We start from the raw sequence: 22,550 nt of genomic DNA on the forward strand, positions 1-22,550 counted from the left end.
ATTTTGAGAATTTTTATTTTTCAAATTATTCCGATCCGTCTCACAAAATTGCCTTTCTCCAAACTTCATGATAGTACGATCAGATGTATAAAGACTAGTTTTTAAGTCTGATCATCGTATTGTATCATTGATGTATTGTAAATACATGATAAAAAAATCCTAAAATCAAACGAATTTTGAGAATTTCGTAGTAGGGTCATTATTTTCTGAACTCACCAACTCTATTCTGACCTTGTCCCTCATTAATTGAGTTACTGCAACATTCGACGCCACTTTGATTGACTGGCAATCAATGAAATCACAGAATCCAAACATCCTGTCGCCTCTGATATTACGCCAATTCGCCGGACGCGGGACGAAAGGGGGGAGAGATGCCCGATCAAAGGCGAGAAAAGTTGTTGTCAGTGAGACTGATTAGGTCTGGGAGGCGGGATGAGTTGTGGGGGGTTGGGGGTTAGGGGGAGAGGGGGGCGGGAGGGATGCGAGAACGATGCGCGACGCTGTCCCGGGAGCCAGTTCAAAATGATGCTCTTCTGCGCGACAGTCGTCGTTCTGCTCGACGCAGCCGCGAGCGTGTTCGCGAGTAGTGTGAGTGCTGCAAGTGCATATGCCCCCACGGAGTCGACCCCGGGGGCCGCCGGCCCCTACGCCATCGATGACCCGAGGTTTTGCCTCCCCTACGACCCCGATGCGGACTTGCCCACGGTAAGGCCCTCTGAATTTCAAATAAAAACAATTAAAGAAGATAAAAAAATTAAAAAGATAAAAATAAAAATAAATACAATTTTTTAAAAAAATGTGGCCCGAACTGTATGTAAGGTGGTAAAATAGTAGTAAGTCCACACTATTTTGCGGGGGAAGCATGGCCAAAAAGTTTAATAATAATTTCAATAAGAGTCAAAAATTTGAGCTCTGATGAGTGTCAAAGCAAGACTGAGGGGAGAGTGTTCATGCTCATCTCAGGCAGATGCATTGGGATATTAGAGCTCAAATTTTTTACTCAACGCTCTTTAAAGCTCACATTTTTGACATTTTTCAAATTTTTGAACTTTTTGGCATTGCGTTCGTCGGGAAAAAGTGTGGACCGAGCATTATTTTACCCCCTTGTTTTAAAAACAAACCTAAATATGATTTAACTAGGCAAAAGCGGGCCAGGGTAGTCTGAGTTAATCTAGGGTTATTGGTTTTGTGAACACCATTTTGATTTATCACTCTAATTTGTCGTTTTCCGGACGAAGGATCGTGCCTCCAATCCAAAATTGCAAAATTGACTTTGAAAAAATAAATATTTTACATCAATATACCTCCTCCATTCTTTTCCAAATTTTTTCTTCTTCTTGAGTTCTTGCATGAGATCAGAGGAACAAAAAAATGAAATTTTCAGATAGAAATACCCAAGATTCTCCTGATTAAAATAACATTCGAGAGGGCAAATACAAAACTCAGATGTAGCTATATTCTTTCGAGAGGGAAATGACGAATTATGAGTTTTCTTTCGGCCACTTTTGAAAAATCAAATCAATATGAAGAAGATCAATAACTGAAAAGCATACAGGCTATCTCAGGGTTGACCGGCATTCCAAAAAAGGTGAATAACTAAAACCTAAATGTGACAAGAGTATGTTATACAAGCTAGGGTAGCGCAAATTGATCTGGAGTTTTTAAGTTCCTTGACTACCATTTTGATTTTTAGTTAATTATTAATTCAATTCGCGTTATTTTCCTGAAAAAAGAATGGGGTCGACAGAGGACCGTATTTTCTAGATCATACCAAAGGTAAACGGTCAGCCTGCAGGAGCATATTTTATGAGTAAAAATGAGTTATTATACAGAGTTTCTTCCTTTTTTTCGAAAAGTGCCCCTGGTCACGATTAAACTTTCCCCAAACTTTCGGAAAAATCAAATTTTTCTCTAAGATGCAGCAAGACCCTTAGGAACCTCCTGATCCCCCACCCCCTCAATTTGAGATTCTCACATTTTTGAAGCAATGACAGAATTTAGCGATAAATGACTAAGTATAGAAGACAGCTACCTTATATAAGTTTTGGCCTGGAACAGTCACCGGAAAGGGGACCGTAGCTCCAACCGGCGGAACTTTAAGAAAAAACTTTTAGAGGAAAGTCGTATTTTGAATTTGACCCATCAAATATTCTCCTGCCGTTTATCAATTCGAACATTAGTGCGAGAGCAGGGCATCTTAATAAATCATGCTTTACCAACATTTTGAGAAACTTTGCTGTAAAAATATAATCCAAATTCACCAGATTACGACTTAGCCTCGAGTTTGGCAAGGGTATCAACGATTCGGTGACTGCAAAAACCGAATAGACCCCTTCAATTATTGGATTATGCTATAAAAAAATAAACAAACCACTACAAAAAGTGAAAGCATTTATCTTCTCGGTAATTTTCTCCTATCGAGTGGCCAGTAGCATCCTGCATCAAGTGCCACGACTCAAAAGGAAACTGCAGTGGCCTCTCTGGTCATTGTCCCCTGAGTGGTTCTGATTGATTGCTTTGATCGGCTCGAGATTATACCGTTCTCAAAGGAAGTATATTATAAAAAAATAGACGCTGCCGACAAGTAGCAAAGAGTGAAGTTGCCATGTTGTGCAGTAGAATCACATTAATTTTAATAGAGTCCCATTGAAATCGCCTCCACAACATGCATATTGTAAATCTTGTAATCCCTTCCATGATCCCACCACTTCGACGTGGATATATTTCAAGTGTCGGTACTCAATAACAAAAGCCCGACACCTCAAGTGGGAAACATTACTGTGTAGTTTTTCTGCGAAATGTAGACACTTGTAGACTCGCGGGTCGATGTGCGCATTCTACTATCGAAAGTTTCGAACGGTGTCAGAAGTAGGTTGGAGTACTTCTGCTAACAAGATTTAAGTTCCTCGAAATTATTACAAAGTGCCCGACATGCTCTCTTCGTCTCTTCATAGATATGAGAACTGGGAATTTTTTTGTTTCCGTTAGAAATGCTCTAAAAATTCTCACAATTTCATCAGACGACGTTTCCTATCTATTTTTCGCCCAGGATTCCTTATTACTAAATATGAAACGTGCCACTTCAATCTTAGAGGACTAGACACCTTGGAAAAGAGAGTGATTAGGTAACACTCTGAGGGAGCACTTACATCCTAGAACTCTGAGTTTATTGACATAGAAACAAATAAATAGTCTGGGTCTGTTCACGATTCCTCGAATACAAAAAACAACAGAAGTACTTCTATTTATTGAACTTAACTTGGGGAGAAGGAGAGGGTCTTGGCGGGTAAATGACTTCTAATATGTTTGTTTTTAATGTTGGGGAACTGCGACACGTGGCGGCGGCCATTCCGAGTTTTGCGTGGGGAACCGGAAAACCGGGTTGACACAAACTTTTTGAAGCAGAAATTTCAAAAATACCTATGCAAGATTATAAAATTGGAAGTGCAATTCAGATGTTCTTGATGTGCTTCTCGTGATTTTCAAGTCATTTCTCACGAGAGATGGTTAAAAACTCGAGGTTCTAATAATTTCTCACCGAGAAACCCCAACTTTTTGGGGGGTCAAAAAATGTCTTGTCACGTATATTTCAAGAAAAAAATTATATTTGAGCAACTTGGTCAAGGTTTAATAGTAGCTTCAATACTCGAACCAGCCGTTTTCATGACAATGATAAGGAAGTATGATGCAATGATGCATCCCTGCCCTTTTCACATTCATTTGATTTTTATCAAAATTATCTAATCGTGTTTTGCTTGGTCAAGTCATTCCGTCTCTTGATAAACTCTTTTTCTAAAAATTTGCTGTGGAAACAAGAGAAATATTCCTCCTGCGATTTCTCATCTAAATCTCTTGAGATTCATTTATCTGTTTATTTGTTGTCATCGACCACATTTTTTCAGTAGGGACGTTCAAAAACGTAATGTAACTTAAGGACGAAGGATGGACGTTACAATGCATTGAGAGAGGTAGCAAAGATTGTTTCCTCGCTTCGTTTCACGATTTAGGTAAAAATATATATAAGAAATTGTTTTATTGAAGAATGTTTTTCGGTCACCGAGTCAAAAGCTCTTAGAAAATTAGTAATCGCAAGACAAGAATCCATCCAACGTTTCACCACACTGAAGGGTCTAACTTGCGTCACGAGTGAATTGTAAGAGGGAAGAGGGTAACAAATTGCGTCCTCCAATATAATTATGCGCCGCCATCTAAGTGTCGCAAATGACCTAACAAAAGCTATTGACGTGTGAATCTTTAATTTTTGAAGTAAGTAATGTTATTAACATCTTCTAACCATCCAAGCGTAAAAGTGAGCGAAGCACCACTGTTTTCGTGTTCTCAAACAACGCAAATAAAATTTCTTGATCAAGCATGCTTAAACTATCTTATCGACACCAAAGTAGGTGACAACCTTCATTTTGTAGCCCGATGAAATTTTGTGCCAGGCAGTGCATATTTGCCTGGAATTTCACAGGATTACCTTACATAGCTATAACTGTACTTGAACTGTGTCAAGCAAGAAGATACCACAAATACACTGCCCAACACTGAAAAAAAATTCTCGGCGTTTTTACCAAGGTCCGTTGGTATCTTTACAATCTCACTTTTTTACCAATTATTGGTAATTTTACCAATACAGACTGGTAAGCTTACCTGAAAACCGGTATTTTTACTGGTTTTTTTCAGGTAAGAAACCACTTTTATTGGTAATCAATTCCCGGTAACTTAGCCATTTTATCTCGGTAATTCTACCACAGTCGATAAAAAATATTGGCGTTTTTACCACGGTCTGGTAAAATTACTGAGAAAGCTCAATAATAACCCATTCCTTAAATGGTAATTTTACCAATAAAAAACTGGGATCAAATAGAACCCTGAATTTTTGGTAATTTTACCCTTTTCTTAGTAAACACACCGAGATTTTTTTTTTCAGTGTAGCTGCCATGAAAGAGCGCCGAAGGCATGGAAAAATAGGATTAAACCAATTTTGTTATAATTTTAATTTTTACTTCAGCCTTCAGAGGAGCAATATTATGCCAAAACTATACCAAAAATTGGAGCGCATATGCATACAAGACGCTCCTGCTGCTGCAGTGCACTATGATGCAATGTGACTCCCACGCAGCCCTATATCGAACAACTTCTCTTGAGATGCCGGCAAACCTCCACCGAAAATCTATTTGAGTTTCCCTCAGTGTATCTCATGGAGATCGCTGCTTTAAAAGCTGCGCCAGAATCTGTAGTCGGAGTATATTCGTTATTATAGTTATTTTCCTCAATATGGCATAGAAAAATCGGTGTTATTCAGTTCTCGGTCAAAAGTTAAAAACATAATTCAATGGGGTGGTTTTATGACTCAAACTGGTTTATACAAATTTAATGCTAAATTTTAGGTGTCCTCGGTATCGAATTCATTGCAATGCTATTCCGCAGTCTCGTTCAAGTAATCAATCTATCATTCATATATCCTAATCTGATATCTTGGTTTCGAACATCACCGCCATATCTACACCTTTGAGAAAGAAATAGGGGAAAAAAGGAAGCGGAAAAAACAAAACATGAGTCAGATGAATGAAAGAGTATGTTAGGCGATGAAAGACAGGCCTTATGCGTCAGTCCCAGGTTTATTGTCTGCTTGAATTTCGAGCGGAATTATAGATTATCTGCGCTCAAAGGGTAAGGTCAGTGATGAAGGGTGCTTGACCCCTCTGCCTTGACTGCATACAAATAAGCATACGAATAGTTTGATTTTATAGACTTTGTATGGAATGAATCATCGTCGTTCATCTATAAAAACTTAAAACTTTTAGTAGAAAACTCTAATCGCGATGGAACTAATAATCTGTTTGGTCAAGACACATGATTCAAAGTGCTCTATTAATTTACACCCATTTATTACCTGCCGTTATCAGCTATTAATACTATTCATTTGAGCGATTTTTTCCACAGCAGACCTATTTAAAATGAGCTCCTTCACCAATTATTGGACGTATTTCTGCTAAACGGAACTTTAGACGAGTGGGAAAGATGAGGTATGCTTTAGAAAGCTATATGAGCTATATGTATAAGCTGTAAGAAACAATGCAAAAGCAGGTGTGATTCCTTTTGGAGGAATAGAAAAGCGGGATTTCAAATTCCGTCAAACGGAACTACATGAAATTTGGCGCATAGAAGCCGTGGGCATGGGAATGAGCGTTGTCACTGAGAAAAAACTATGGTTTATAAACCTATTAGAGGTAAATATGGAACACCTATAATAGTCGTAAATAAACTAATGATTCTCGGTCTGTGAACCATACTAAGGTCTCTGTACCTAATTAAGGTACCCCGTACCATAACTAAGGTATATGTGCTATTATTATATGTAGAGGTACTACTATTAGTGGTGTTCCATATTTACCTCTAATAGGTTTATAAGCCATAGTTTTTTCTCAGTGTGGACAGGGCTCACGAGTTAATGCCGATTAAGAGCGACAACAGGGACGCAAGGCTTTGTTGCCGCTGACGTCACTGGCGCTTTATAATTCCCATTCATTCTTACGACCCACGACTAACGAGCACACATTTTCTTTCCCACCAGTCTCTGGTTCCGTCCGGCAGAAATACGCTCAATCCACGCATTATTCAGTGGAACTGACAATACTATTATTGTTAAAATTTAACTGCCGTATTAAAGGCATATGGGTCACAGTCGTTACTGAGTTAGAGATTGTAGCAAGAAAGAACCCATTGGAAAAAAAAAAAAAAAAAAAAAAAAAAAAAAAAAAAAAAAAAAAAAACGCAAAAGGAGCTATTATCAATTGGCAAAATTATGCAAAAGCAGTTATTATTGCAAATATATCGGAAGAAACAGGGAGTCAATTTCTACTGTTCAAAACAGCAGCCTTTTGATGAAAAAAGTAAAGAGTGCCGTTTCACAAGAGAAGAATGGTGTTGGAATTATCATCCTTACGCACAATTATTATCAGTAGATAATTTCTACATCGGTAGCAATCTTTACCCGGTCATTTTTCATCTGTTATTTAACTTGGGAATTGTTTCCGTTTATTTGCGAATAAGCGTGACGTTTATCGACGAAATAACGCAGGAAACTTGTACCGTATGCCGAAATTTTAAGATGTTCAATAAATATTTGTCCAATCAGGCTCGTGATAAGAAATATGCGAATCTATGGAAGTTTTAGTACACGCAGAATGATAATAAAGTATTTTGCACCCGGCACTGTAAATTAGCCTCTCATCTTCAAAAACACTAGAGATGAATTTCATTAAACCAATTACCTGTCACTTAAAAATACTATTTTTAGTTCCAAAAAAATCCATTCACGCGGCAGTCAGGTCACAGAAGTCGGTGTCGGCGTCTGAAGTCTCCAAATTATTCACATACAGTCTGTATTATATCTACCGTTTTCATTTTTCTTTTTTCTCGGACGATTGCTTTTTTTAACCGTAGAGGAGGACGGCAAAAAAGTCGTCTCTCGGTGGATTAAAAAAGTAATTTTCCTCCTAAAAAGGTGAACGGATATTTTTTCACCGTTATTCAAGCGCGTTTATGTAAGTAATACATTGACTTGAACTCACTTACAAGCGCATTTACAACAAGGACAAATCAGACCTCATCTAAACTTGCATCTCGTGCTCTGTTCAATTTATAAAATCAGGTTGCTTTTAGAAACAGCGTTTTCGTGTATTAAATGAAAAACCTTGTTCTCGTGCATGGGCATTTGAATTTATCAATCGGCATGTTAAACAGTTATAAGCAAGAGGGCTTTTCCATAGATGCTCACTCTACTGAGGTGTTGTCCATAGAAAACATTTCGGTTTTCGGTTTTTCTTCAATCTACTGATTCCCATGTTAGGTGCATATACACGGCAAGAAGGCGCGTTGAACCTCTCTCAAAAATAACGACTTTAAATCACTTCCCCTATCATATTACTATACTAACATTATTGGCTCTCCACACGGATGGATCGGAATTTTCTTAAAAATCCCCCCTTAAAAATTAGATTAGTTTTATGGCGCCCTTCCAAGTATGCAGAAAGTGCTCTATCGCCCGATCCAAGGGTCGTCGGTGGAAGTGAACACTGCGGCAGGCGCAGTATAGGCAATTTGCACATCGGAACGTTTGCGTGGTAATTAAATCGCTGAATGCAGAAAGAGCATTTCTTGCTTGCGGTGTCTCACAATCTCCGTTAACGTCTCATCTCGTTCATTATGACGGAAGCAAATTTATGGAAGTTGTTGAAGCTTTTACTGAATTTTCTCTATGATTTTACAATGCTGAAAACGAAAAATTTGATGAAACTTTCTCAATAGTTTTCTCTCTGTGATATAAATTAGCTGTGGAGATTCTGAAACACCACAACCAAGATATGCCCCTTCTGCACTCAACGCCTCAATTGTGTAGAATTTGACGCACTCCTCGACCCTTCTCTCCCCAGGACCTTGACACCATTTGTGGATGACGTATAGAACGAAAAGAAGAATACTTGAAATGATTAAGACAAATTCTTTGGTTGTTTATCTATCATTAATTATTTGTTCTTTGCTTTTTTTTGTTTTGTTTTTTGTAGCCGAGAATTATCTTGCGGCATGGGTATCCTGCAGAAAAACACATCGTGAAAACAGAAGATGGGTACCTCCTGGAGGTGCATCGAATTCCTCATGGGAAGACCCGCTTCAGGGATCCTGAAAAACCGCCCATCCTCCTGCAACACGGTCTCTTGGGGAGCTCCTCTGATTTCATTATCAACGGACCTGAAAAGTCGTATGGTGAGCTGAACTTTGAATCGATGGGCTTTGAAGACAAGGCGCATGAGTGCAGTTTTTGAAAAAATTGAGATATTCATGAACTCAACTAAAACTAGTTTGAGAGTATATTCTGTGAAAAATTTACAACTAAAATCCTACTTTAAAGCATCAAAAAGTGGGTTTAAACTTCCTTTCAGCCATAAGGCTCTATGTAATTTTGAAACTTTAAACAAGTATTTTTTGAAATAGCAAAAACTGCACTTATGTGCCCACTCCAAGCTTCTCAATTGTCTTCCACCTCTCGTTAGAAAAGAAAAGTCAAAACACTGACCGAAGTGCACACACACGTTTCTCTCACACTCGAGATAAGCTTGTTATTTTCACCCGAAGCGCCTCTACACTGCGCCTATTGGGAGGTTATACAAAACTCATTTAATGATAATGATACCATATTGTAATTACTTCTAAGAAAATACAAATTACTCATCATTTTAATTTTAAAATGATCTCTCTGAAATAAGAACCTCGGACTCATAAAAGAAATGTTTGGACGCAAAATGAACCTGTTAAAAACTAAAAGAAAATAAAAATCTCTAGCAATTCTTGAGTACCTACTTGACACGCACTCTTACTTTTCCTATTTTATGAAGTACTCGTTCCTCAATACCTTTCGAATTTGCCGCTTTTCATGAGTTCGCAATACAAGAAAGATGATGTTAAAATCAAACCCACTAACATTAAATCTGATAACAAATATTTGCCCTCGTCATCTCATCATTCAGGGGTATTTCTAGCTCCGAAAAGCGTGTTTTTCAAACGCACATACACATCTAAAAGACGTCTAATTTGCATTGCCAAAAAAAAAAAAGAAAGAAACCCCGCGATTATACTCTTCAAATATTTATTACATTAGAAACGAAATTAATTTTGAATCCTGAAAATGAATTCGAAATCTGACAGGGCTATTGAAAAATGACACTTTCAGGTGTTTCATTCGGCACTATATGCTTTTCCTATCAGTTGGGAATCAATTTTAACTGTTGCTCTGAGATTATTGTAAATCACACTTTACAAAAAAGAGTTAATAAAAAATGCTCGCGGCATTCCTAGGATATCAGCAATCCAGTGCAAGCTGAGACGGTGCTTGCTCATCGATTTTGCATTTTGCTTTGGAAGACATGCTCCTGCATTTTTCAAGAATCGAAAAAATTTCCAGAGAGAGAATCTAAATTACAAACGATGAAATATTTTACGCAACTGAAAACAACACAGATATCGTCATTCCGTGAGATTCACGTCTGATTGCCAGGTCTTATACGAACCGTCATCGAAGGCGAGGGTAGTGTTTAGGGGGTCCCAGGCAAAGAAGGGGGGTTCTCAAATATTAAACTCTCACAAAAGGTAATTTGCCGAAATTCTCAAGGACCCATGGTGATTCGTCAAGGTTTCTAACGTGGCGTGGTCGAACTAGCATGCGATATGCCGTATCAATTACGTTAAAAATCTCGGCAGATTTTGAATTTTTAGCCAAAGAAGGGACGACAGCCCCTGCGCATAAACTTAAAGAATCATTTTGAGAAAATTGGCAAAATCCAGAGAAATGAAAGCAGAACTCTGTTTGAAAGAAAACCCCGCATTCGATACAGGAATCGATAACTGTATCAAATACGAAGTTTTTTTCCAAACAGAATAAATTTCATTTATCTAAATTTTGCCTATCGTCCTTTCTTTGGCTAACAATTCAAAATCTGCCGAGACTTTTTAACATAATTGATGCAATAGTGCACGTCAGTTCGATCACGCCAAAAACTGTGACCAGTCATCTTTATATTCGAATTAGATCATTTCCATCCCCGGGAAAAATTCTAAATTAGAATTTTTTATGTTATCTTGACAGCATACATTCTAGCAGACCTTGGTTATGACGTGTGGCTTGGCAACTGTAGGGGGAACACATACTCGAAGCATCACGTTAAGCTTGACCCCAAAAGCAATGATTTCTGGAATTTCAGGTAAAATCAAATGTTCCATTTTAAATTCTATAGTTAGATAGTTGTACTATTTTCCTCTTTTCTAGTTCGAGACCATTTTATGAAAAGATGTGTGATGGTACGCCTCGACGACTCTGAGCGATCGTGCTGAGGAATGTATGATTTTCCATTCGATGATTCCATCCTATTTTGATGTTTCTACTCAGAAGTTGGAAAAGTGCGGCACGAGGACTCAGCATCTTGCCCAAACTATTTGGGCTGTGCTACTCATCCTGAAAAATGAGTGACATATTTTGAACCGCCAACATTGCATTAACGTCATCGAGTATAAGCAAGGCGTGACAGTTAATAATCAGTTCGCACGGATGGATTACATCAACTCTCGTGATACTGTCGTTCAAAGCATCCCCAGTGATGATTCTCGAAAGTTGACAAAGCTGTCTTTTCGCCATTTAAATAAATGCAAAACAATCGATTCTTGGTGGAGGCAGAAGCTTATATCGATATAATCGATATTCATCGATATTCTGGGCAATATCGATATTTTTAATGGATTTAAAAGGAGGAAAAACAGTATTACCAACTTTCAAGAATTGCCACTGAGTATCCCACAAGTGCCAGCCAGCTTTTACGGCGTTTTAGTTTTTCAACAGATCAGCCGACGTCCTCCTCTCCTCCTCCGCAAAAAAATAGAGCTAAACCCTCACAATTATTACCCGAAATTGGTGCGCGTAACCAGCCAAAATTAAATTGCAAGCAAAGAAAATTGTTAGAATCGTCGAAATGAGAGAAGGCCAGCGTTACGTTATTCAAAAAAGTCGAGTAGGGTTGTGTTCAGGGCGCGTTACCAAGGGAGAAGAGGGAGTCGAAAAAGCGGAAAAAGTGCGTTACGACGTAACGCCGTTACGTAATACCTGAACGGCCCTTATATCTATAATTTTGGTTGCATTTTTTATGTATTCAACAGGTTTTTTTGTGTTTTTGTCGCAGTTTTCACGAAATGGGAGAATACGATCTTCCAGCTGTCATCGATTTCATTTTGATGACGACAGGACATCGTGATCTCCTTTACATGGGCCACTCAATGGGAACTACAATGTTCTTCGTGATGGCTTCCACCAAGCCCGAGTACAACGAGAAAATCAGGGCCCAATTCAGTTTGGCACCTGTCGCTTTCATGTCCAGAGCAAAAACACCAGTCCGCTACTTGGCACCCTTTGCAGATGATTACATGGTAATTTTACAGTTCTTATCATCACAAAGAATTGACCTTATCAAGGAGCTTCACCCCCTGACCGCTTCGCGGTCAACCCCCTGCAGCGCGCTTTGCGCGTTTTGCGTTAGTTTTATGATTTTATATACAGTCAGATAAGAACATGAAATTCAAAGTCACTCATCATTGAAGGAGGTCGACATTGTCCCATCTCCCATTCTGCCGTGCTACGGAAAAACGCCGCAAGAACCTTTGTCAGTGGCAAATTTTCTTCATTTAAATATCAAGAAAGATTGTGAATAAATCCTGTTTAATTTTTCAGAAAATTTTCCTCGTAATTAGATCTAAATTATCTGAAAATTTCAAGAGAAAATATTCATAACTCTCCTCAAAAATAAACATTTCATTGGAGGAAATTTGGCGACTCTCGAATGTTCCTGCGGCGATTTTCCTTAGCACAACAGTATGAGTCCCCTAAAGAAAGCTTTGAAATTTGCCATGTTTCGAAAGTGCGCAATGACTCCAGTAAAACAAAAACCCGTTTTTAGATTCTACATTTAATGAGATACCAGCAGCCATATTTTGGGGAAATGTTTACATCAAGAGTTATACCGAGTCGAAGTTGGAATTTCTGTCATTAGGAGGCAAATAATAAGATGTTGCAAGTTGCGAAAGTTCTAGAATATCAAGCCCTTAAGCATATTTTTTGGGGGTCTATTAAAATAAGTTTTATCCCTCTACAGCTTTTAGAATTTTTCGACTTTGTCCCCAGAAAATGATCGAGTGGATTGGCACCGGTGAATTTCTCGGGCACACCAGCTTCATGAAAAAAGTTTTCAAATACATGTGCGAATTTTACATGCTGGAGGAAATAATCTGTGAGCAGTACATCTTCGTTCTGACAGGATTTGATAGGGACCAATTCAACAGGGTAAGTTTCATCTATAAACTTTGACCTATTCTGAAGCAATTTTATCACATCTTCAATTCCCATCCCACTGTCAAGTATACGAAGCATTCAAAAATGAAAGCAACAGCTTGTACATTTTTTTATAAGTATTAAAAAATTATTTTTTTCTCGTTCTAAATTGCAAAAATTAACATCTTTTTGGCAGTCCTGCAGCATTAACTTAGAGGCGTAATTCTCAAAAAAATAAGAAAAAAAAATGCAGGAAAAGCAATGAACTATCATGATTATTAAGTTGAAAGTTAAGTGATTGTTTCTAAGGCAATGGAAGATGTCGAGTGTTTATTAGCTTTCTACTTTTCCACCTTTTCTCGGTCGTATATCAGGCACTTAACATCACGCCTTCAAATGTTGATAACGGTCGGAATCATTTCTCAATTTTCAATACTAGTACTTGCACCTTTAAGTGCACAATTGAGATACTGACTCCTCTGTGTCTGACATTCTCGCCTTAAAATGTTCCGAACCTACCTCAAGACTTGCTCAAATACTAATCCCGTCATCAGGCAATTGCGTCATCAAGAAATATATGACAAACTCTCCAAACTGAAATGCTCATCAATTACGAAATACATTAGATGGGCGCGTGCAGGGATAGGTTATATTGACTATGCTGCCGTGCTAAGGAAGAACACCACATATACTGAAAAAAAATTCTCGGCGTTTTTACCAAGGTCCGTTGGTACCTTTACCATCTCACTTTTTTTACCAATTTATTGGTAATTTTACCAAGACAGACTGGTAAGCTTACCTAAAAACCGGTATTTTTACTGTTTTTTTTTTTCAGGCAAGAATACCACTTTTATTGGTAATCAATTCCCAGTAACTTTGCCATTTTATCTCGGTAATTCGACCACAGTCGATAAAAAATATTGGCGTTTTTACCAAGGTCCAGTAAAATTACCGAGAAAGTTCAATAATTTTACCGAGATTCTCGGTAAAATTACCAATTCCATAAACGGTAATTTTACCAAGAAAAAACTGGGATCAAATAGAACCCTGAATTCTTGGTAATTTTACCCTTTTCTTTGTAAATACACCGAGATTTTTTTTTCCAGTGTAAGTCGTCAGACGATGCAAAATTTCCTTTGCTAAATTACCAATTTTCAGAGAATTACATCTGTGATTTTTCCCTCTAATTCTTAAGAGAACTTGATTCGCGATCAAATCTAAATTACTTAAAAATATCAAAAGATAATATTTTTAACCCTCCTTGAAAAGGAACATTTTATTTGAGAAAATTTGACAGCTATCAAATTTTCATACGTTATATTTTTTTAGCACAATAGTATGAGAGCGGGTCGCGCTGTTCTTCGTTGTAAAGAGAGAACATGTGTAGATCTGAAGGTCTTATAATAGTACTTAAGAGTTTCACTATATTTTAATCCATGAAAAATAAATCGATAAATTTCTAAATATTCAACTAAAATGCTCAGTGTTAATTTTCAGTGTATATCGTTGAATTTGAAGGGTGCAGTTTCCTTTATTTTGAGCAATCACCATCGGCCGATTTTAATTCAGCCAATAGGAATAGATCGATTAACTGCAATGAAAATTGTTTATCTTGTATACCAGATAATTTCAAACAAAAGTTTGTGTCATCAAATCAATAAATGCAATGTACTATGTAATTTCTGCAGTGTCGTTGCAACTCAATGAATTCACTAATTCAAGCAAAGTCACAGTGATCCCTTACAACTTTATGATTACAGACATTACTGCCAGTCATTTTAGGTCACACGCCAGCTGGTGCTTCAACAAAAACTTTGGTTCATTATGCCCAGGAAATAGCTTCAGGTAATTTTGGAATTTCGTAGGAGTTCTTCATGACCTCCTGGATCATTTCAGTAATATACTGCCGGAATCACACTCTGAATGTGGGAGCTGAATGCGGCTTGAATGTGGCTTGAATGTGAGTTGAATGTGGAAGTCATCGGCTCGATGCCTGAATTTTGCGCGTACCTCGCAAAATTCAGGAACGAAGCTCAGCGCCCATCGGATATAATGTCGGATCCGTCTGAACTATTTGAATAGATTCGACACAAATCTGGATGAAAATTACTTGAATTTGCGAAATTTCAGCCGTTGAGCGATGACTGTTGAATTCCATATTCATCTGCCAAATTCAGCGTGCGATTCCGGCATATTTCAAAATGTTTTTAGAATAAAATGAAGCAGCTGCACTTATTTTACATATTTCGGCCTCGAAGGTCTTCTGGACTAATATTCTATATAAATTTGATAATGTTGGTTAGACTTATTGGCAAAATAAACTACCTCACTCAATGGTATAAAAAAGAAGTGCACTCTTGTTAGTCACTATAGTTGCAAACGTTGAAGGCCTCTTTTCGTAACATTGATATTGTAAAGATAATAAATACTCTAAACTGGTTTATGGGATTAAATAGTATTGTATCGGATGATGGCGGCACTCAATCGCCACCCTGACATTGATTCTGTAAGCTGATGAAAAGTATAATATGTTGCTTCTTCTAAAATTGAAGGCGTTTTAAACATGTTAAAAATGCGGCTTGCTTCACTTAGGTGTGAATGGAATTTTACCAAAATGTTTTTAGACCACGTTTGAATTCTTATTTTTCCCCGCCAAACTTTGAAAGATATATAAATTTGCGAAAAAGTGACTATTGCTCGTTGATTATGCATTGGAACTGCGATTTTCATGTCCCAAAATTGTGTTTTCTCTATGGCTCGATCTTGTTAAGTTTAAACTGCATTTTTCGCATTAATCTAATCTAATGTGAAAATTCAAAAAGTTAAAACTTTATAACATCGACTTTTTATCAATCAAGAATATGCCTTCTGGAAGCATTTCGAGAGCTGCCGGCTCTTGAAATGTAACCGGAAAGAATAACTCTCATTCATGCAAGTGACTCATGTTATTGATTCATGCAAGTGATATAAATTTGACAAAAATTTAATTTGTGTGGTGCTGTAGTGCATTTGAGCTTCCCGCCTATCTAATCTATGTTTCTCATTCAAGTATATCTACTTTCATTACCATCAATTCCTTTGTTTGTTCATTACAGCCAAATTCCGGCCGTTTGATTACGGACCCGAGGAGAATCTGGTTAAGTATGGAACCAAAGAACCCATAGATTATGATCTGAGTAAAATTACAACACCGGTGTCTCTCTATCATAGTTTGAACGATCTCATGGCCAACGAGCAGGTAAAGCAATTAGCCTCACATAAATATATTATAAAGATGATTGAAAGGACACTTTACTTTTCAAGGATACTTAGGCTTTTGATATGTTAATGCAATTTTTTAATATTTGAGGGGCTTGAAGGACAAAGTGCATGTAGGTGCAGTTTTTGAAAAAATTGAGATGTTATTGATTTCAAGTAAAACTGGTCTTAATGCATATTGTGTGAGAAATTCGCTCCTAAATTCCAATTTTTAAGTATCAAAAAATCTGTTTAAACTTTCTTTCCGTCATAAGGATCCATAGAATTTCGAAACGCGAATTATTCGAAATAGTAAAAACTGCACTTATGCGCCTTATCCTCCAAGCCCCTCATTCCATCTTATTTTGATTTCCTGCTCTATTCACCAAGTATACTTAAGCTGATTATTTCAACGAAATTCATTACCTCTTGTAGTGCTGACATAAAATCCATGATAGCACCCGAGAAGAAGCACTTTTGCTAGTTAAATGTTCTAATTTTCATACAGCTAGACATTTTTTTTAATTTGAACCAAATTTGCGATTTCCCGGCAGTTAAACCCGTACCATTTATCAATTTTTTTTAAAGGAGCGGATATTTGCGTTTATTATACTTCGCTTCTCGCATAGTTAATAGTTAATTCAAGTTAGGCTGCGTGAAGGTTATATTCAATTTTTTTGCTTTTTTTGCAACAGGACGTTACAGAACTGCAAAAACGATTGCCGAATGTAATCAACAGCCATCAAGTCGAATATCCTCAATTCAATCACTTGGACTTCCTCTGGGCGACTGACATAAGAAAACTGATTATGGACAGAGTTCTTAGCGACGTGCAAAAGGTCACCGCTTTTGACTTCACCCCGTACGAGTCATTCTATGAAACCTTCTCCAAGACCGAAGGAGCCAGTAGTTTCAACGTGACGAATCTCATAGACTCGCTTATTTCTGCGAGACACAATTCTAGCGTTGAGTTGGGGGACATCTCGGCCAACTTTCCTGAAGAGGTAACTTCAACGAAAAAATTTTTCTTTTAATTATACAATTCTCCAGAAATTTAGCAAAACAAAAATTCTGATTAGCTGCAGCTTTTTGGAAGTAGGTACAGCACATCGTATTTTAGATTGGTTCATTGTAAGAATCCACATTTTAACCGAGTTTAATCATTTCTAGCTCTGCACAACTTGGCTATGACGGTTATAACATGTTCCTTACAATCAAAAATGATGAAGGTCGAGTGATGAAGTTCCGAAAGTAGAATTTCCTAACTACCGCTGAGAAGCCGATGAAGGGGTCTACATTTGCCTTAATGAATAATGATAAAATAAATGATAAAATAATGATTAAATAATGATATCAAAATGTGTTTCACAATGGAAATTCTTATGCATGTAGTGCAAAACTATAGGCAAAACCAAGTGGGGGCGTAAGGGGCGTACACCCCCCCCCCGTTTGCCCAAAAAGAGAGGAAGAAGGAGGGAAGAAAGGAAGAAGAAAGAAACAGAGGAAACAAGAAGGAAGGACGCTTTTATTCGCCAGTCATTTATGGTAAAATCGAATCAAAATGCATACAAAATACTTTAATATTTTGAAAATTTGCTGGACAGAGACCCTCTGACATCCCTTCCGCCACATAGGCGAATCCAGACACCTCAAACAGGAAGGCGTAAAGGGGTCCGGGAGCTTCTCGCAGAAAAGTGTTGAATTTTTGAAGTATCTGACGTGTAGTTTGAATCAAATCCGTCATGAATACTGAATACACGCGTCTTTCCTCCGTTGCCTCTTAGTTTTTTCTTTCTCTTTTTCTTCCTTCTTTTTTTCCGGGCAAACGGAGTGCCCCCTACACCCTCACCCCCCCCCCCCCCATTTAATCTGCCTATGTGCGAAACCCTAAAAAATGCATATAATTCTAATAATTCTACTGTACGATTCAGGTGCGTTCCTCGAAACTGGTCCAAGCATTCCTGATCAACAAGTTGTCGGCAGAGGTACGACACTCGAAAGAAGAACTGGTGGACCCGGCGTTGGAAGCGCGGGAGTCAGAGGATGTGGACTTAGAATACGATGACGCCGAAGAGCAAAACGGACCACACGCCACCCTGGGGCCCCTGCAGCTCAGCTGGAAGAAGAAAGCTGCCAAAGCCGTCAAATTCTACGATAGGACAGTCCAAATCTTCAAAGCCAAGCTCGCCAAGTACGAGCGCACGTACCATCGCAATCTGGAGAAAATTGATAATAAGGTGAGCGCCAAAGCAGTAAGCCAGCAGTTTTAAAGTGTGGATGGCGGAGACAGGTGATGGGTCTGTTTACGGAAGAAATGCAGAAATACAAGAAATACATCCGAATAAATACACTCATAGGTCATGACGGGTAGAATCGCACGAAAATCACGTTGGGCATGTCGAAAAAATTTTTTCGTTAACTCCATAATAGCGCGCAATCTGCGTCGTTACATTGGCGGATCTAGCAATTTGGCAACATCGAATTTCCTCCATTTAAACCTATGCTAAATAATCGATTCTTGTCGGAGCACCTGGCCACTCCAAAAATCGATGTATTTCCATAGGTTTGAATGGAGGAAATCCGGTGTTGCCAAATTGCTAGATCCGCCAATGTCGTTAGTAACACGCTTTTTCAAGTTTCCCGCGTCTGCGGGCAGTTTTTCTCAGTCACCGCCGACCAGGTTTGCACAGTCAGAGGGCACAGTGATCTTGAGGCAAAACAAATGCGACAAAAATATACTTAAAAACGATTTGCAGGGGGTGAGTGTGAGTCTATGGTACACGTACACTTAAAATCGCGAAAAATAAAATCTTGGCTGATTTAAAATTTTAAATTTTTTATTGTAAATGCATGATTTCTATTGCTTTTGGTGGCTACGTTTTCCTTTATTTGTCCATTGAATCTGTGTTGACTGGTTAACGTTTTTCGATTCATGTCGATCGAATACATACACTCTCGTTACATGCAGACTTTCTATCATACTCTTTTTTTTTTAATTGAACAATTCGCCTTCAGCTGCGTCTGCAGCAATTGTTGTTACGCATTAGTTGTGCGTGCTGATTTTGACCCATTACATATTCGACTCACTGCAGGCGTTTTATGTGCGCAAGTGGCGCCATCTGTCGGAGACCTAGAGAAGTAGGGATTGAGCATTGTTCAATCTCTTTCTCTGTTGTTCTCCAACAGGGTGCTCTGCTTTCGCATTAAACGCCTTCAGAGAGTCAAGTATGTAATGAACTGAAATCATCACGCACAACACATTCGTAACAACAATTGCTGCGGACGCAGCTGAAGGCGAATTGAAAACAACCGAATAAACCGTTGTAATGCCAACTCTTCTGGTCCAATTGAACTTAACTTATTTCCGACTATTTACTAAGCGTTATTATGTTTTATTGTATTTTAATGAAATATTTTTTCATATTTGAGCAGATGACGAACGTTAAGGAGAAGTTCTCAAAAATAAATGACAGAGTAGGCGAACATGTGGCGAATGTGAGCAATCGACTGATGGATGTGGGCAGTCGGTTGGCAAATGTGAGCAGTCGGCTAGCAAACGTTGGGAACAAGATCCACGAGAAGTACAACAACACGGCGCACAAGCTCCACGAGAAGTACAACAACACGATGCACAAATTCTCACACCGCTACGACAACACGGTGAGCAACTCGCTGAGCAGCATCAAGGCCAAGATCGCCGACTACGAGAGGTTCTTCCGCGAGAAGTACAACATCGAGGCCAAGAAACAGGCCTACGATGACTTCATCGAGAGCATGCGGACCAAGGCCAAGGAGATCGAGCAGAAGTTCCTGGGCCTCCCGCGCAAGATGGCCGACAAATACAACGATTTCAAGTCCTACGTCAAGAAGGACAGGACCAAAGAGGAGATCTCAGGCTCGGAGAAGAAACGGCCCGATGAAGATGGAGAAGAAAGGTTGGAGTCGATAGAGAGTAAAGAGACCGAGCGAAAGTCGAACCACGACAAAGAGTCCTAGATTAGGTTCTACCGGGGGGGGGGGGGGGGGGGTTAAGTTTTGAGGATTATAGATCGTGCTTCAGTCATTGTACTCTGTAAAAAAAAAAAAAAAAAAAAAAAAAGTTCTGTTTCCATGTTGAAAGTATGCAAAGCCAACTGGTGGTAACCGCTTTTTTGAGGGATCCCAACTTGAAAATTGTTGAGAAGTTTTTTTCTTTAAAGTTCGGATCCACAAAAAGGTCGAGTACCGGCACCGATTATGCAATCTGACAATAAGTGATAAGAAGCCCACATTGTTAGATCGAGTCAAATGAGACTCCAACTCACACGGGGCAATGTAAGTAATGTAGAGCCATTCAGAGTCATTTTAGAGTCAATCGAAGTAATTCATGGTCAATTCAAATCAATTAAATCGGCAAAGGGTCAATTTTGACTCAAAAGAAGAGTCATGCTCAAGTCGATCTCATCTTACAAACAGGAACAGGATTTTAATAATTTTAACAATGTACTCTATAGATGAAAAAAGCACAGTGAGATCAGTCCGAACATTTAGCCATTTTGGGGTCCTTTTACTGACTTTAAAAAACACGCGAGTAAGCATATTGATGTTTAAACTGGAAAAATGTTTATCTCCAAGGTAACTCGTCAAAATAGCTTCTAGAAATTTTCTGTATGTTTTAATTCGCACAGATCAAAGTAAAAAAATAATACAGAAACTATGAGGAGAGTTTTGAAACATCGCAGCTGGAGATACGCATTTTTCGACTTTAGCTACCAATACGCGCAATAGTGCAAATTTGCAAAATGGCAAAATTCTTGAATTTTTTAACAAAAAAAATTTAGATAGATAAATTTAGATTTATAAGAGCAAATAGTAGTAAAATCTTCAACGCTCTACACCACGGAGGGTATCAAATTAGTTTGAAGGCAGCATGCCTAATGATTTTGTCACTTAGAGCAATTTGTTTCACCAGAAATTCCCCACGGCTTAAATATAATGAGCTAAATTAAGATAAATATATTCTCATACTTATTGGAATGTTGAACATCTAAAATTTTCATGCTCAAAATTCAGAATATCATTAAAGGGGAATACAGAAACTCCCATCAAGAATATTTCAACTTTTCTGAATTATAGTTTTTGATAAAACAAATGTTTGTATTATAAACTAAATATGATCTGATATCATATTCATCTATCATTATCAATCATATCAATCATATCAAGACATTTTTGAGGCTTTACACGCAAGAAATCCGGTCTTTAACCACTACACGTTTGTTTAGAATGTTATTTAAAAATGCTACTTTGATTCTATAATCCGAGCGATAATGTTCAAAAGTTAGATGCAGGTAAAAATAAGATATGTCATGGGTTAAATGAAAGGCCGGAAAGGTACAGACAGAAATATGCACTGAAAAATCACATTTTCCTTAGTTTTAACCCCAGAGGAACTTACCGGATTAAAAAGTAAAATGCAGATCGCTACCTGAAATACTAATTCTTAAAATGCAAACCTTTCCGCGCTAAATACTCTTTCAGTGCTCATCGTTCATTACACTTTTGATCACCATGCACGACATGAATAATTAAAAATCAAATATTTGTGTGGCTTGGCCAAAAAATAGATTAGTCAACATATCTCGCTTGCTTTGATCCTGGTGAAAAGTTTTACAAAGTGTTTAGCTTTGAATATAGTGGTACAAATGAACGAAATGAGGCCCCTACAAGTACTCACTTTAAATTGCAGTGGTCGTTTTAGACTATTAAACGTGCCTCTTATAAACGCCAAAAACCACAAATATACATGCATTACCTCTGAGTAAGACGCATACTATTCTTTCCCGAATATAATTATTCTAAATTCCCGTAGTTAATGAAAGAAAACTGTGTTTACTGGAATGGGAGAGGCTACGGGATTATATTATTCCCGAACTTCAAAGCCATGGTTTTACATTTTAGATTTACTAGCTTGTGTTTTTGCCTGATGTACCTTTACAAATTGTCTTTCGTTTTTTTATTACATTATTTCTTCTTCATTCTCTCAATGTTTAACTTGTACATAATGTATTCTTGTTGATGTATTTGTTTTGTTTAATTGTGATAATAAAGTTTCCTAATTTTTTTACGCCAAAACGCTTTTCGAAACAATTTTTTATTCCTTTAAAAATTAGTCACACTCACGATTATGTACATTATGATCTTGGAGGTAAATTAAGGTGTAAAAAGCCTTGCCTACTGCTCTCAATGAAGGCGAATCTGTCTTGAGAAAGACATGGAAATAGGATTCGTTACTTTCTGCGCGCTTTAAAAAATTGACCATTTCTTTGATTATCTTTACTTCCTTGGTGTCATATCACAGTATAAAACTCTGTCTCCAGTGGTTTTTTCTATTTCTCACTGTGGAAATTACCTAATGTGAAAATTCTATTTTTGGAAATCTTTCAAAGCAGGAATTAAG

At 37.9% G+C, this 22,550-nt stretch overlaps 1 protein-coding gene across 1 annotated transcript; it reads left to right on the forward strand.

Moving 5' to 3' along the window:
- Positions 1–496: 496 nt before the first annotated feature.
- On the forward strand, positions 497–22,225 carry LOC109036313 (uncharacterized). Its single transcript, XM_019050470.2, has 10 exons — positions 497–705; positions 8,574–8,772; positions 10,649–10,763; positions 11,733–11,976; positions 12,728–12,886; positions 14,635–14,719; positions 15,970–16,112; positions 16,807–17,115; positions 18,043–18,348; positions 19,544–22,225. Exons 1-10 carry the CDS (start codon positions 523–525, stop codon positions 20,105–20,107), a joined length of 2,307 nt encoding a protein of 768 aa, XP_018906015.2. The 5' UTR covers positions 497–522; the 3' UTR covers positions 20,108–22,225.
- The last annotated feature ends 325 nt before the right edge of the window (positions 22,226–22,550 follow it).

The sequence above is a fragment of the Bemisia tabaci genome, chromosome 3, assembly GCF_918797505.1.
Source record: "Bemisia tabaci chromosome 3, PGI_BMITA_v3".
In the NCBI taxonomy this organism is placed as follows: domain Eukaryota; kingdom Metazoa; phylum Arthropoda; class Insecta; order Hemiptera; family Aleyrodidae; genus Bemisia; species Bemisia tabaci.